General features: G+C 41.2%; 1 protein-coding gene across 1 annotated transcript in view; it reads right to left on the bottom strand.

Moving 5' to 3' along the window:
- PTPRT (protein tyrosine phosphatase receptor type T) overlaps positions 1 to 17,814 on the bottom strand; it is a 457,248-nt gene that overhangs the window by 115,347 nt on the left and 324,087 nt on the right. Inside the window, exons 10-11 of the mRNA XM_074920627.1 lie at positions 3,840 to 4,041; positions 342 to 444 (exon numbers count right to left, since the gene is read on the bottom strand). Coding sequence (XP_074776728.1) covers positions 342 to 444; positions 3,840 to 4,041 — 305 coding nt within the window. The remainder of the gene's footprint in view (positions 1 to 341; positions 445 to 3,839; positions 4,042 to 17,814) is intronic.

Below are 17,814 nucleotides of genomic sequence, written 5' to 3'. Positions count from 1 at the left end.
GCCTGAAGCCTCCCCCACCTTTGCTCAGTTCACAGTGTCACAGCACAGACCGGCACGTAGGGCTGTACTCCAGTGCTGCAAAGGCATCCAAAGTGATGCTGAAAGAGTAAGAACCCCGTGCAGTGCTATCAGTAGTCCTTCCCGGAGGTTAACAGCGGGAGGCAAGTAGGTTGAGGCGTTTACAAAAGGAGACTGTGAAAGGCAGAATCAACAGCAGAGTTGGCCTTTTAGTCAGCATTTGCTTTCAGCAGTTACATTATCAGAAAAGAATGAGAGAGGCGTGAGAGAAGCCCGGGGAGGAAGGAGAAGGGAGAACTGTGAAGAGAAGACAAAACACCTACCTGACAGGTGCTCCCCGGGACTGAGCGGGCTTCAGCATAACAGTGATGGTAGTGTCAGTCTCATTCAGGGGGGAGTCCGTGTCGTATTCTGGCATCGATGGTGCTACAGCAGAACAAAGAGCAACACGTTAGTTATACACCAGTTACTGCCTTTGGTAGTGTTGACAATGTAATATTAACATTTCTTGGAGACCGTTTAACATTTCTCACATCAAACATCAAAATATATCCCAATGTTATCACCAAAACTGTCAAAACTGCTTAAATATTTGTACACTCTTTTCCTATTAAACAGGAATTGGACACCCGAATCTTCAAGCTGGCTTCGAAAATCCTGTCTCAAATTTTTAAGACTTAGTAATCCTGTGAGATAGAATCACTCCTTCAATTTCAAAGGTGAAGAAAGAAAGAAAACTGCATGGTCATTATAAAAGACCACTTAGGTTGAGTGAATCGGTAGCAAAGCTAAGAATAGCACCCAGGAAACCTGGCTCTTGCTCACTGTTCTGGTCATTGGATTAGACCTCCCACATCCTAGATAGATTTTTAATACATAGACTTAAGCTGTGTCTCCTTGATCACCTTGAGGCTGCATTATGAAGCATGAAAGAAGAAAAGAGAGCACAAATGCCAGGTTATTTTAGCACTCAAACCCATGACATTTCACCCCAGTGCTTTAGTGATATTGAATCAACAGGCAGCTGCACGGCTCCCACCAGCATTCTTGGGCAGTACCCAGCCTGGCATCCCCATCGCTTCGCTGACATGTTCCCCAAAGCAATACAGGACACCACTGAATATTCACATGTACCCATAGTCTAATTTCTACTTCTGCTTTGTTATCTGCTATTAAGATCACTTCATGACAGCAGGATAGCTTTCCTTAGGAAATATATTTTACTTCTCACATTACTTCTTCCTTCCCCAATAGCAGATATCTGTTTGGGACAATTTTACTGTGCAAGAACTGAAAAGATCACGAGATCAAGCCAGCATCAAATTTATTCCAAAGATGCAAGTTTTGTTGAAATACCTTTAAAGTAGAAAGCAAACAAAAGAATTCATACAAATAGTTCACCTGTAACTCACAAGGGCAAGCTGAATTGCAGGGGAACCCATATTTAATCCTCTCACAGTGATTTCTACTGCAACCCTGTTTACAATTGGGATTTTCATCTAAATGCCTGTCAAGAATGGTGGTTGCTATTATCAGCTCAGCTACTGACTTCCCTGTCAATAAGCTGGCAATGAATCAGACTGAATGCCAATTCCTTAACGAGGATTTCTCTGAAAAAGGTGCTCTGCACCAAGGGGAAGCAGTGTGAGTCATTTAAAGAAAATGCATGTCACCAGCTGTCTTCTATACAAGAGATCACTCTAGTTGCTGGAGATGCCACAGCAAGACTTGTTCAGCACCTGCTCTGGCCAGAGGGGGATGGTGCTAAGCACAACACAGTACTAACAAAAAAGGTTGCAAGGCCAGTTTGGACACCAGAAACAGGCCGGGCTCTGCCTTTGCAGGCTCCATCATCCTCCTTCAAAGCATCTTCTTCTAGCCTAGCTGCAGCACTGCACTGGTGCCACTACATCGTTTCTGATATGTTAGCTAGCTTGGATATCTCCTCCTGGCTGTGCATGAGACCTCTTTAGTTATCTTCTATGTAAAAAACTGCACCTGCCACAGAGAATTTATAATTTTTCTTTCAGACACCATATAGTTAAGAAGAAAATGCAAGAAACATAGATCTTGACAGGACTAGCTAATGGTACTGAGTATAATTCAGCGATCAGAGTCTGTATTAGCCACAAGGTGCTGAAATAAGATATAGTGCTTTCTTGCGTACTCAACACAGAGCAGTTGTGCAGTTCTGTGCTCGATAAAACTACAATTAGCAGTGATATCTCTAAAATAGCAAACACTACTAATCAATTTAATGCCTACTTTGCAAGACCCCAGTCCTGCCCAAAGAGAAGTCCTCAGGAATTCTGCCTTTTAACTGTGATTGAGACCCGAACAGATGTGTCCACTCATATAAACACATACTCACACATTGCTACAGCACAGGTGGCTTTTCATTTAAAAATTTATGAAGTCTAATAGCGACATGACAGTCAATGCAAAAATCCTTCTTCTCACTACTAACCTTGGGACTGTCTCTTAGAGCAAGTTTAACAATAATTTCCAAATTACACATATAGGACTGACCATGCAACAAGACAATCTAATGTCAGAGACTACCCCAGTGCCTGCATGGAGTCTGTACCTACCTATTGCGAACCAGATCTTTGGAAGATGGAAAGAAAAAGAAAAAAGGCGATAACCCAAGCTCAGTGTGCCTACAGTTAATAATCATGCAGGCTTCTAACACAATTTGGGCACTCACTGAATAATAAAATAAAAAGAAACTGAATCAGAGGGAAAAATCACTACCATTACTGTGCTATTTCATTTTTCTGGTCACAAGTGAGCAGCGTGCATGCTGTGCCCTCCCTTCCCAGCAGGGCTGCAGAAACCCCAACAGTCCGTGGAGCTGTTAGGACAGCTAATGGCTTTACTTCAAGTGGCTGAGACATGGGCTTTTGCACTAAATGTTAAGGTTCAAACCATGCTGATGGTTAGTGGAGGGAATGGATACATTTTACTTCCTTAAAATTTACACTGTCACTTACTGCTAACAACTTTTTTTTATTAACCAATTTTGAAATCGGGCAATGGAAAATATACACTGTTGTGTACACTCTTCTATGGCACCCAGACATAATTTCAAGTGTTACAAGTGTCCTGAATGTTCCAAATGTTTATTTTGGCTTTCCTGAAAAAACAGTTCAGTTATTCCAAAAAATGACAGCTTTAATATCTGTTAGAGAACCTATTTCAGTGCTATCAATTAAATGTTAAAGTTTACATATATCTGCCCAATATAATCTCTACCACATCTTCATCCATCTTTTTTTGATAGCTAGCCCATTTCCTTTTTTTTTCTAGAGACACATGCGCCTTCTCTTTGCAATACCTCCTGATTTTAGTGCCTTTCATACACTTGTCTGCCTACCTCAAGCACTCCCTCTGTGCTTACTCAGAAAGAAAACATAAAAAACAGCTTTCCTCTATTTTTAGTCTCCTTGCACTATTAATTCAATTACTTCATTATATCCATTTTGGTGCATTCTGAAAATAAAAGCCACATTACTGAAGGAGCTTCCCCAGCCACACAGATAATACTAACAATTATTGCAGGGATACTTCAATTGTAGAACTAATGAAGGTTCTCATTTAAAATGCTCCACAAAGCTATTCATGGATATTTAAGATATCTACAAATTAACCACTGCATTTGTAACTTGAACAAACTTGATTGTGGCCGTTTTAAAAATTTGCCTTACAAAACTTGTAGAGAGACACTAAGCTGAAGACCTTTTTATTGTTTTATGCATCATCTCTGGGTGTAAAGAACAAAGCCCTAGAAAGCTCTTTTTTCTTCTTCTCCAAAGCAGTACCTGAAATCTTAGTTGCAATCCTTGTTGTGATGGGTGGCCCAAAACCCTTGACTGTGCTGGCTTTGATGGTGAATGAATACGTAGTCCCTGGGTATAATCCTACAAAGAGGTGATGTGTTTCATTCCTTAGTTTGAAGACTTTCCCTCTTTGGCTGGACAGCTCAGCACTGGGATCCAGAGACCCAACGGCCTTGTACGTAATCTGCAAATGAAGAAAAAGGAAAATAAGGTCATAAGGGCACCTGGCCTTTCTCTACTCCCCTCTTCTACCATCTCTTGTGACCAGACATTGAAAATACAAGGACAAATATTATTTCAGTAACTCCAGCGAACAGTTCTGTTACTGGATGTCGTCAAATAAACAGAACAATTTTTCCAAGGCTTTACTTAGGACAAAACTAATTACTTCTCTCAACTAAAACCACAGCATGTGCTGATTTGCAACAAAAGATGCAAATAATTGCTTTTTGTTCCAAATCTCAGAATTTCTGCAGCCAAGCCAAAGCACACAGCACAACCAGCAGAATTTTCATGAGAATTTCCCATACAATACCCCCACAGCATACGAAAACTTCTGGTGCAAACATGGATAAATATTCCATCAAGTTGATTCTTTTTCTTCTGTTAAGCGGTCTTCTCATAAGGCCACTGAAAACAATGGAAGCCTTTTACTGACAACAAAGGTTTTGGAAATCTTTTCATGTGTTAAAGAAAAAATGCTGAAATGAAATGGTATGTTTAAATGAAATAAATATCATCAGGTCTTTAGACAAAAGCCCTTTTCTTCTCTAAGCTTGTAAACCAGTTTCTGACGTCATTTTCCTGTCCCTGTTTTGAGCCTCAGTTTGCATACACGTGGTTCCATGCCGGGTTTTTGTGGAAGAGAGTAAGTCAGCAGGGTTACAGACCTAGAGAGCTGTTCAGGAATATCCCTACTGCTGGTGCCAATGTACCTTCAGAGGCATCCAAGCTGAAAGCACACCTCAGAAATTCTGCTTGAGCACCATTCTGCTTATCCATGGCAATTCTGTTGATATACAGACACTTGCAAGTAAAACTCATGACTTATTTACCAGCCAATTCCTTGCTTGCGTTCCAAATTCAATCCAAAGGCAGCTCAATTTCAACTAAGCTGTCAATATAATGTAACGTGCTCCACTGCTCTCCTAACCTTTCCTGATATTATGAGATCCTTGCTTATTTGTAATGAAACACTATGAATAAATCAATGTATGTTAATACACAAAGTCTTCAATTTTTTATGGACTCCACAAGAATCTAATTCCCAGCTTTGCTGAAAGAGCCTTTGAAAATTTTTAAGTCGCTTGGTTTATGACAGAAGGAAAATGTTGCATTTTGAGGAAAAATAAATATACAGTGTTTAAAAAGGGGATCTTTATTAATATCAGGATAAAAAAGAGACATAGACTGATGCTACTGACACCAGAGAAGGGGGTGAGCATGTGATTCCTATTATTTGGATAGAGAAGAACAATTTAGACAGAGGTGACACCCAAGATGAGGCAGCATAACAGAGAAGGGCTGTGAATTACACCAGACCCACAGAACAGCAAGAATTGCAAAAGCAGAACACTTAAAGGAATTATAATTAAACAGCTTGCGGGTGATTTGACTGAAAACCTACTGATTTTTCCAGGAATTACAACCTGGTTTTAAATTCTTATTACTTCCCAGGAACATGAGAAAGAGAGAGATCTTAGCACAACAGTCATTAAGGCAAAAAAAAAATAAATGCAGGAAGGAGAAATCTTTACACTTGCTTCTTTTCCTTCGGTAAGGTGAGGACCATGTAAAGCATCATGGCATGGGACAGTATTTTGACAGTTCCTACGGCATCAAGGTACTCTGAGGCAAGGGAATCTGTGTAAAAACACCATCAGAGGTAGAGTGAGCATCAAAGACCTTAAACCCAGTCAATGCCATAGCCAAATCCAGAAAGAAAAGTGTATTTAATCTGTTATGTAGGAATGAACCGATGCTATCTGTATGCTCTGTTTGCAAATCAAGTGCTAGAGAAATAACAATTCTATAACATTCCAAAGAGGAATCAGCAAAATAGGACTTTGGGAAAAGAAAGGGAACTTCCTATTGTCGGGCCACTGAAAACAACATTCACAGGATACTCGGGTAGTAGCCTATGCAAAATCAGTGGTATTTGTTTTCAAGCACATTATACAAAAGGCTATAAATATAAATGGAAGATGCACCTGTCCGTGAACTCCACATAAATAAAAGTATTCAGCTACCTTCACCAGTTCTAAAATCACTACAAAAAGAGGTGGTTTTTTTCTTCATTAAGAAAACTATCCCCTTAAGGCAAATAGAGCTAGAAAAGCTTTCAAGAGAGAGAAAAAAAGAAGTCACTGATTTTAAAAATAACAGTTTTTATTTTTTCTGTTGACTACAGCACAGAATATGTGTACAAGGGACCTTAAAACACCCTGGGTCAACTCACAAAAAGCAGGGAAGGAGAAAACTACTTGAGAGAGAGAATATCCCCAATTTGAGATTGTAGTATGGGTCAGTTTTCAGAAAGACTGCTCCCTCAAATCAGACTTCAGTAAAAACTTTTTTTTTAGGATATATAAACTACAGTAAAGAGATTCATTGCATAGCCAAATTGCAAGATTATTGTTTCTGCAGCAGACTCATGTATTTCAACAGACATGAACCCTGATCAAGCAGGTGATGTGCAGACATTCAGAGAAAGCAATTCAGAGAAAGCAGTACTTGTTCCCAAAACATAACATTTAACTTTAATATACGAGCAGTACCTGGATGCAACACAGAGAACAGCAAAACAATAGTACAGAACTGTGCATGTGGTCCAGTTTCATTCAGTCCATAAGCAGCAGTATTTAAGGGACTGGTAAGAGAAATAGTGCCCGCAGATACAGCTAGTTACTAGCTTATTACTCTCATCAGAGTTAGTCTCGAGCTCTTCTCTGCTTTCCACAAGAGCTCTGAGTGACCGAGGTGGTGAGGAAACTCTATACAGACACTGCCAGGAGAGTCTATGGGCGCTGTGCCCACTTCTGCTGATGACTTCCATCATGACCACGATAAGCTGAAGATCTCCAAGTCCCCATTTTGTCATTTATAAAATGAGGGCTATTACACTCTTCTATGAAAAATTTTCTGTGGTTGAAGGATTCTTTGGATTCCTGTAATTGCTGAGTGCTGATGGTTAAGCAGCAAAACCAAGGTGAAACAGATGAGGTAGCCCTGAAAACAGAGCTTTCTATTCAGAAAAGGAGGCAAATTCGACTCCAGCTCAGAAAAAAAAAAAAAAAAAAAAAAATTTCTCTTCCAAGTGAGATACCTGCTATTTATTAGGTATTAGTGCTACCCCAAGTGTGGATTAACATCTGAGAGCTCTGTCTCAGTCTGTTCCTCTATGAGCCTCCCAGTACAGCTAAAGCATCTGCAACTTCGGGCAGAGCAATAGCTGTTCTGTCGGAAGAGCTTCCTGGGGCACGGGCTGGCTGCTCCCCGCTGAGCCACCACACACCCCTACTGCCCAAGCCAAGGCTGCCCAGCCAGCTCTGCAGCAGTTCCCACGGCCAGCATCATCCCCAGGTGCTGAAGTTGGTATTTCCTCACTGGAATATCCGAAAAGTTCCACACTGTATGCATTTGCGTGTATGCATGTCTCTGTGTCAGAAGATTTTGCCTATAGCAAGAAAAGATGCTGTAATGTATCACTTATATGTTGGTTTTCATGTATAAATGTATCAAATTATAATCAGGTGAAATGATGACACCAATAAGTTGTCACTCTTCTCCTTAACTGATTTAAACTAAAATTTCTGAAGCAGAGAAATTTCAGGGAATCACACACTGAAAAATGTTCAAGGAGAAACTATGGAAATTTCCAACTCCGGAGTAAATTATAAAAGCACTGAGACACATCTGGAGAAGAAATACGGCACTTTCTGGGAATAAAATGGATACTGAAAAAAACACCTGCTCTTCTCGTTGGTATGCTGAGTATTTATCTTAATTTCTTCTTCCAAGTGTCAAACCATTTCATTACAAAACAAACAAGAGATTCTAATCTAGAAAATGAGATGACTCAATCACTAGAAAGCAGCTGTTCTAAATTATTTTAAAATAATCTATTTTAAAGACAAGCCATGTCATATAATACATCTGTATTCTGAAAAAAAAAGAAACAATAATATTAATTTAAACATTTAAAAACCTAGACAGTAAACAAACAAGAAAATACTCAAAAATATATTTAAGGATTTCAGTCTGATTGAAAATATTTGTTTTTATTCTGATGCAGAATAAATGCAAATACAAAGATGAGGAAACTTCTCACAAGACTGAAACTCTATGTTTTTTAACCAGCTCCCTGGTTATCTCCTGCACAGCAGGCACTTGTCGTAAGTTGAAAGCTGTCTTTCCTCTCCAAACTGGAACAGCTGTCCAGAGTTTGCATATGTAATATAGAGATTACATATCGTCTCCAGGGCAACTGGATGGTCCCAAGAAAAAGTTTAGTGGCCAACACTGCTATGGTTCTAATCAGAGCAAAAAGTGGTGCAGGCTAAAATACATCAAACCCAAGAAATACACATTAATAAATCCTAAATCTTCCTTGGAATCTCCTTCATTGAGTTAATGAAATGGTTCTCAAACTGAAGCAACAACAACAGTAAATTTGAGGTAATTGGAAAGTCAGATGGCACAGGAACTTGGAAGGATAAAGAACTGCCACATTCCCACCATCACAGGAGGGATGAAACACTGAGCCCAGCATCCACCCACCTGGACAGAAATTATTTACTCAGGACATGCACAGATGATTCAAGTCTCCGGTCAACTGTGCAAAATTTGGCTACACAAGTCCAAATTCTTTGTAAAATGTAAAACATGTCAACAGTTTACTGTCAAGTCTACTGGAAACTACCAAAAAAGGCTTTATATATTTAACTTCCAAGTATTCAGTGACATACAATTGCTGGGATAGATGATGGAGAATAAAATAACAACAGATCAGTGTAAGCGATGGGATGGTCAGTGAGTTCAGTCCTTGTTGTTATTTAAACAGAAATCCAATCTACGCCAGTGCACCCTCAGTGCCCACTAACAAGAAGCACCCCCTCTTATTCCATCCTCCCCTCTGTTTTTTATCCATTTTAAAAATTCGGAATATTAACTCCTTGAAATCACTGAGAAGATACCACGCTAAAAACCATGAAGATAAAGATATAATATTGAGAGCATGAGCACGGCTCTTTTCTCCTTCACAGAGCTTAATTTAACACAATTTTCTAGGGAAATGTGAATACTTTGCTAACTGTCATCATCTGTGACTGTAAAACTTCTATTACAATATGAGAACTTATAAAACTTTCATTGTGAAGGGAAAGACCACAGAAGAGGTATTAACTAAACTAGGAAGCACAAGGCTATTTTCCACTGCAAATTTCTTCTTTTTTCTTCTTTTTCAGAAGAAAACACATTAAAAAGTTAAAAAAACCCTCCATCCTTAAGCTACTTAGATTGTCCCACACCCCACAGGCGTATGGGCAACTGTGCATCCTCAAAAGCAAAAGGTGATTGTGGTACTGGAATATATTACTGTACATATAATAACCTACTATACATAACATATTATGCTCCATCAGTTGTATCTTGAATATGTCTGTTTAGCTTGAGTATCAGCCATGGACCAGAGCACAAAACTCTGCAAGGTCTTCACAACTGGATCAAGAACAAGTGGTTCACCCTCTACTTTAGCAGCTCCCACGTGTCCAGTGCCCAGGTGCTCGCTGAATCTCTACACCCTGCTTAGTAAATACAGACAATAACACAAGTCTGGTGAATTTTATTCCATCTCTGCGTGGTGGAGGCAGGAGGGGCTTTATCCTGTGCTTTTTAAAATAAAAATACGAGTAAATGTTGTCGAAAACTAGAGGTTTAAAAAAAAAAAAAAGTTTCCTGTAGTAAAAAAAGGTACATACTGTTAAAAATGTGGTAATTAAACAGTGAAATGGACTGTCAAGCAACATGATAAATTACCCTTCGGGTTTAGACATTCCTGTGGAAGAATGTATTATGGTACGATCATGAGGTCCTAAACTTAATACAAGAATAAATTGTGACAAAGATCTCATCACTTCATTGTAATGGTCCTTCTTGCCCTCCACTACTAAAATCCTTTGGGAACTCTGGATGGCTGTTCAGACTCTCTTTAATCCTCTTAAATAAATAAATTAACAAGACAGAATATTCTGCTCAAATCACGGCTGATGTATCCATTTAGCCTTCCCATACATTTGATACATTCGAGTAAGCTTTCACACTGATGAATAACTGAGTTGTCAGGATTTCGTGTGTTCATAACCTTAAAACTGAGGGCAGCAAACTCTAATGTCTCGGGATTGAGAGCTTGCCAGTCAAGGCAAAAAAATATGCTCATATGTTTCTTCCCACAGCAATTGATCCCAGTATACACACCACTTTATCTTCTATCTTTTGTCATACAGAATTAATCAACCACAGCGAGCAGAATTTTGCTCTCTACAACCATATTCACCATCAAACATTAGGACTTTAAGCTTCCCCTCTGATTTTAGCAATTGCAGCCCGTTTGAATGCAAACGGTAAGTACTGCTGTTAAATCAAATATTACTTTGTAGATACATTATGCAACCTTATATCTATTTTCCAGTATAGTGACAGCCTGCATAGCAGTTTGGGGAAGGCATCTGAAACCTATAAATCCATTACATTATCCCCTACATTCCCATTGATGTTTTATGTCCCTGTCTTTATAAAACAGTTCGTTCTGCCTCTCCATACCCCTCATACAAATTAAAACCCCTAACTTCTGGGGATGCTTTGGAGCTGACAGCTAGCTGCAAGAGATCTATTTTTTTTCTCCCCGCCTTTTCATTTACTAACGCCTCAAGACTGAAGCCATATCTTGCTATGGACAAGAGAGGAGCCAGAACTAGGAACGTTACACAGCCACTACATGCACGGCTGTGCTGGCGGCAGAAGCTGGGGCTGCTGGGACAGCCTGACTAGTGTCTCTCACGTTACTGAGCCAGAAGAAAAGGAAGCTTTGCCTGACTTACTGCTGTTTTTTGAGCTCACTGCTGTCTTGTGAAGCAAGACCTGGAATCAAGACTTTTTGAATCCACTGGTTTTTATCACACCATGCTGCATCAGGGGCAGGGGGCGGGCTGCCTGAGGAAGGGGCACCCGGAGTAAGGGTCCCTGGTGACTGTCACAGGTGTCAGCTCCTCCAGCGCTGCTCAGCAAGCAGATGAGGAGGGCAGCCTGCCCACCCACCCAGAACAGCCCCGCACCTGAGCTGGGCTCAGTTCTCCCTTACGCCGTGGGACCCACACGCTGCCACCATGTCCCGGCCAGCCCCACCTCCAACTGCTTTAGCTGATACAAAAAGCTGGTATCAAAACCACTGAAATAAGAAAAAGCTGCTGGCATCCCAGAAAACAAAACCCACACACCTTTAATTCTTTTCTATTTTAAAGGGCCCCTCATTTTGGAAACCTCTTAACTAGGGAGACGTTGCTACTTCCCAACTACGTGAAATCCTCTCTTGAATTAGAATCACTTCTATTTAAACAGAAGACAATCAGGCAGACTCAGTGGTGTACAAGCCTGACTTAGTAATGTTTAAGTCCGACTTATTGGAGCTTTAGAAAAGCTCAATACCAGTATCAGCACCCAGTGCATTCCCACTCTACTGGCGAGCAGAACATCTGCCTGCCCGGCTGTGGTCCCGCCTGCCCAGCACCCGCAGGCTGCAGAAAACAGCAACTTCCCCCGGAGCTTTCCTATGCCACTTGCTTCAATTTCCTAACAGGGTCGGCACAACATTTCACAAATGGATGAGAAGGAAGTTTGTCACAGGCAAAGCGTGATTTTCCAGAGCTAGAAATCATTATGCAATTCATAGGAGTGCAGAGATAAGGGAGTCAGGTATCCGTGGAGAGCGCGGGATGTGTTTCACAGGCTTCAGCACTGCAGGAGGGGAGGGGGAACCAACTGAAAGGCTTCGGGATTGACTGTACCTTGGGAAACAACAGGCTATTTAGTTTTTAATCTTGCTTTACATATTCCACTCCATGCTCTAATAAAGCCTACAAGAAAACTTCATTTTCACCCCATTTCTCAAAAATAAACACAAATAAATTGATGCATTAAAGTCTTGACAGAAATATCCTTGAACTCAAAGTTACCCAAACATTTCCTTCATTTCCAGAGTTGCTGCCTCAGGGAAGCAGTGTTCCCCAACCAGGTGTTAAGAAGCCATGTGTAATGTGAATTAACTGTGCAAATGACTTTTTGTCGTGGAAGGAAACCAGCTCTAGCTCATGGCATCTCCTGGAAATGTTTTCTTTGAATTCAGCATGTCCAGAGGGTGTACAGGGTGAAGGTGTTTTACCAAGCATCTCACTTGGCACCATTTCAGGCACCACTGACCTTCCAAAAATTTTGCAAGACTTCTCCCCAATTCATACTACATCTGGGTTACTCTCATACAGTCAATACCAAGTTTTTGAAACACCTTTTTGAACCTGAGTGTGTATCACTGGCAAGATACCTAACAAAGGCAGCTTCAGATTTCAGTGCAAAGAACAGCAAAGAACAGCTATTCCCAACCACAGCTTTCCCTTCCTACTTTCTAGCTGGACCTAACAAGAGGATTAGCAAGATGTTCTTAAAATTATACATATATTCCTTACTCAGATCAGCCCAGCACGACCAGTGAGTATGATGTGGCTTCTCCCTAGTCACTGCACATCAGGCTAAGCGATGGAGATTTAATTGACCCGTCCTCTTCAGTGACATCTCTTAGGATCAGGACTTAGGCTGAATAACGACAATTGGCACTGCAGAATTCAAACCTGACAATCCAACACCTTCTCCCAGCCTGAAATTTATTTCAGAATGAAAATCAGCTCTTTTCTTCCCCACAGCCTCTTGCTCAGGGTCACTCTCAGAACCACACTTCCATGGTAAAACACCACTGCACAGACAACTACCCGATGTTTTAAGAAGCTGATGCAATACAGGGAGTAAATTACGAAGTAGCATCACTGTCAGCTGAAAGCAAATAGCAAAGAGCAGTTATGGATTCATGAGGCAGAGACAAAACTTACGTTATACGGATTTTTCTGCAGAAATCTTTACCTTCTGGTATTAATCCTACATTTAATCCTGGCAAAACTGCAGTTTCAGCAGACAATTAAAGATCTTTTCTTTTGCTTTCCAAAGGTGAAACATAATTGTTGTTTTGTGTAATTTTAAGTAGCTTATTCCTCCTGCTACAGAGATTCTGCTCCAGGTTCCCAGCCACATGAAAACTGGCACAGTCCCCAATCCTGTTTACAACATCACCGTCTGGTAACACTTGCCACTTACATTTCCAAGGCTGGTATCAAGCAGAGTGCAAATCATAAACAACCAGGGCCCCGCATGTGGGCTATACATTTGATTTCAAGTTCAAAACTGAGAGTGTCAGAGGTGGAGGACGCAGCTCTGTGTTTTACATCAAAGCACGCAGATATTTTGTACAGCTCACCTCCATCTTCAAGTTTCAGCACGTCTCACTTAGGTGTGAAAGACAAGACATGAAGAATGTCAGGAGCCCCTTCTTTTCCACAAGTATCATCAGAGCAGCTTGCTTTCTTGAAGGGAACAGGAGAGAGGCATGATCCCTCTATAATGGCCCTCTGGCTGTTGCTTGCTGTGCTTTTTTAAGGAGTGCAATATGAGAGACTGTATTCCCCCAATTGCTTGAGGTTACCTCTGTTAATATGGTCAAATCAACCTGATACCTACAGGCATTACAAGAAAATAAATCTGGATGTAGGCTAAGGAAAGCAGGAGTACAGTTCAGCATGCAGTGATGGAAACGGGGGCACATGTGTGGGGCCCAACCCCCGAGATGCTGAGGAATGCATTTGCTTCACCAGAAGGAAACAATAACAAGTGGTAAAAGCCTTAATTTGGTTTATAAATCAAACTAAAGCATGCACTTTTTTCATCAACATACTGAAACAAGTTATCACATCGAAGGAGGAGGGGAAAAAGGTGTCAGATCAGCTAATTCAAGTAAGGTGCATATTCACAGCTTCCACAAAACGATCAGCCCTGCAGCAGACAGAAGATGACCAATGCAGAAGCAAAAGCAGCACGGACTGGTCACAGTTAAACCCCACACAGTTAAACCCCACACAGCTTAAACCCCAAATCAGGCCACATGAAAAGACTCGATGTTCATAAGGAACAAAAATTGCAAGAAGTCTGCCTACACGCCGGACCACAGCGCAGCAGGGTATTACCATCGGTAAGACTATACAGTACACCAACTGGAAGCACCTAAGCACATGTTCTGAGCCCAGCAAACCACTCAAACACACATTCAGCTTCCTTTACTGCTAACGGAATTTTAAGTGCAGGTCTACACGCTCATCTCAAAAGCAGAGGATAAACAAATCAAGTCCTGATCTGCATTCTTACCCTAAGATCAACCTCTGAAAGCTCACACAAAAAATTAAAAATTTATCTTCAATGAAGGAATCACTGAGCATTGAGGATGAGAACTCACTTGCAAATCAGTTCTGACACAATCCAGGACCCAAATGCTCGGCCTAGCTTTCCTCTTTCTCACAAACATACCTAAATCAAGACTTAATTTTAGATGTTGATTTTTTGGTCTCCCTTTTCTGCCTGGATCTTTCAATTTTCAGACTTAGAGCAGAACTGAAAATACTGGCATCTCAAACACCAATTACCCAGGACTAAAATGTGTAAGAGTGGTCATGCTTTGCTAATTATCAAATAATCTGAATTGCCTGTACCTTGCCATGCTCTTCATACACCAAGATGCCACCATCTTGCCATAGCACGCCAGAAAGGCAGGATGCATTTACAATGGAAGGTACAACCATTTTTTGGCATTGTGTGTTAAGACAATGACTCTGAGTGCTGTTTTTACAGCTGTCTCTCAAGTTACGCCATCAAGTTGGGCCAACTTTGGATTTTTATCACCAGAACTATAAAAAAGCAGCTGTACAGAGTAAGTGAAGGATGGAAATAGGCTGTATAATTTCCAAACACATTTTTCTATTTTTTCAATTAAATTAAATTTTTTTGTGTGTATGTGGTTAAGTAAAAAACCAGAACTCTCCACCCTTCCTGTCTAGCATAATTACCAAAAATACAGGCTGGCCAGTTGCAAAGATTTTGAAAACTGCTGAAAGTCTAATTCAGTCTTAGGAAACAGAAGGAAAGACAACCTAGCTCTCCCACTAACACACACCTGTCATAAATAAGAGAGCAAGAAATTCTTCCTGAAGCCAAGTAAAAAATCCTTGTTTTAATGTTCTGAGTAATAGCAAATAAATCCACCTGAACTGCTTCAGCCAGCAAAAAAGCCAAGTTGCTTCTGCAACATTCTAGCAGAAAAATGGTCAGCTTTGCAGTCAGATAACATTGAAGAAAATAAATTTTTATATGCTAAATATTTGCTTGGAATTTAGTGGCTAAGATGCTGTCTTGCATATTAGTATTTATAGCAAGATGGAACATATTTTCTTGAGTAGCCTTGCAAAGGGAGGCAAGGTTGAAGTTCTCATGAATATTACTTAGTTGTTCATGTAGCTGGAATTTGAAGAGTGGACCTGCTGGCCCCATCTTGCTGCAACAGCACAAGGAAACGTTAAGGACCCTGACCATCTCACAGCCCTGGGCTTGGGGAAATGGAGAAGGGGAGGACAGGCCCTGGCAGAGCTGGTACCACAGTGGGTTACACTGGGAATGCACCCCATCCTGTATGCAGCATCTTCTCTGCTGAAACAGAGGGAGGACCTCTGGGAGTCAAGCAGCATTAGGAAGCCCTGCAGCCACACGAATAACTAGAAATACCACCATGGCTGAGGCATCAACCCTTGCCTGGGTGTGACATGCCCCCACGTCTGCGAATACCTTTGCAACGGGTGGGTGTGAGGCACCCACGACAGCCTCAGCACGGGTGGGGTGCCCAGACTGTGCCACACCAGCGGCTCCGTGGGGGAAGATGGGCACACGCCAGACCACGGCAACACAGACCCTGCTTCACAGCATGCAGATGCTGACCATGGGGAGGAAACAGTCTACCACCCCCCAGTCCCAAAAAACTTTTCTGACAATGTTTTTACATCTCAGTGACACACATTTTGTGTCATTTAAACCTTACAGGATTTGTCCTATGTTTTCATTTGAAAAAGCCATTCACAGTTCCCCTAAACCCATGAATTCTTAGTCATCACGTAACATCCTGTTTCTTCCCACCCTCGCTGTAAAGTTCCTTCTCCCTTTCTCACCCAGGGGCATATGATTTTACACTGTGATTTTGCTTTCCACCCTAATCCAAATATTTCATCAGAAAGAACGAATCTTGCGCCTGATATATCAGGGCCTCTAAAGAGACTTCACAGTGTTTACACCCAGAGGGCTTTCATTTGTGCACAGGATGTTTATGACTTTTGCTGAAAAAAGTCACTGTTGCTGGTTTCCTCTTGAATAAATCCTGGGCCGGATTGTCTAATGTCCTGGGGAGAGTCCACAGTCAGAAGAGAGCTGGAAATCCTCCATCACCTTGGAAAAACAACATCCCCTGTTCCTGAGGACATAATTGCTTTAGAGCAAATACCTCGGATATAGCTTTTGCAGATACTTTAGATACTACATGAATAAAATCCTATTACTATTGCAGAAGAGGTCGTCTCCAATCAGGTTTGCTGCAGTAAGTTTTCTGGTTTATTCACCTGAACTATATTTTCACAAAAGCCAGAGGCTGTAAAATGCATGGTGTATAAAGCAAGATAAAAATTCCTACCAAAAAAATGTTTCAATTTTTTTAAGTGACTTCCCACACAAAGGTGTCTCTGAGCTATACATTAGCTGAAAGTGAGATATGTCTCATTGAACAACTAAATACTCTTTGTAGAGGGAAAAAAACATGCAGTAGCCTACGTTTAGAAAATGTGTTCAGAAGTCCAAAGCTGAAGCAACGCTCCCTCTCAACTCTTCACAGTGCTGCAGTATCAGTGGGGGCATTTCTCCCACCCTGTGCCCAGGACACTGTAAAGAACTGGCCAGATGGGACTGTTCAGAGGATAAGGCCTAAAAAGGTGAGTGCCCACCAGCCTTCTGCCCCCTAAAAAAAGACTGTGGGAGAACAGTGCCATGACCCACCTCTCCCTGTGATGTTCTACTGCTGTCTCTGGGCAGAAGCGTTCCTGTTCCCTGTGTCTCTCCACTGCCACCAGTCAACAGACAAACCATCGCGTGATGCCCACACACTTCTCTTTCACAGCATGGACATCACCCTGGCTCCTCCTGAGTGCTGTTGTCCCACTCACCCACTCTGAGTGGCTGAACTAGGATCCTGGATTTATTTTGAAGCTTGGTGTAGCCTCTCTTCATTGCTGCACAAGGTGGATGGCTCCAGTGAGAAACTTGAGCAGAGCAAACACAAAAGCAGTTTATTTTCGAAGACTGAAATCTTGCTTTCTTCAGATATTACTGCCTGGTCAGAAGAGAGGGGTATCTGTCCAAATGGGCAAGTCTGAGAACTGCATGACTGATGGCTGCACACAGAGCAAAGTCCAATTTATTTTGTTTGCACAAGGAAAAACTAAGCCAGCTTTAGACACCATGTTACATTGATTTTTGTTTTTTATTCAATTTGAGAAAACACAGCATTCACTCAAGCACTGACTAGCACAGAAATAACTGTATTATGTGCATTATAGTATATTTTATGTTGTAAGGTGGGGTTTTCCAGCTGTATTACTTTGTTTTCTGAATGCATATTTGGGGGACCACATGAATGAAAAGTGAACTATTAAGATCTCCAGATACCTCTCAACTCCAATTCTGGTTTTATGTCCTGTAATCAACTTCCAATCCACATGAA

The sequence above is a fragment of the Athene noctua genome, chromosome 16 (genome assembly GCF_965140245.1).
Source record: "Athene noctua chromosome 16, bAthNoc1.hap1.1, whole genome shotgun sequence".
Classification (NCBI taxonomy): Eukaryota; Metazoa; Chordata; class Aves; order Strigiformes; family Strigidae; genus Athene; species Athene noctua.
The sequence above is the reverse complement of the archived record's forward strand: the minus strand, read 5'-3'. Positions and strand labels throughout refer to the sequence as shown.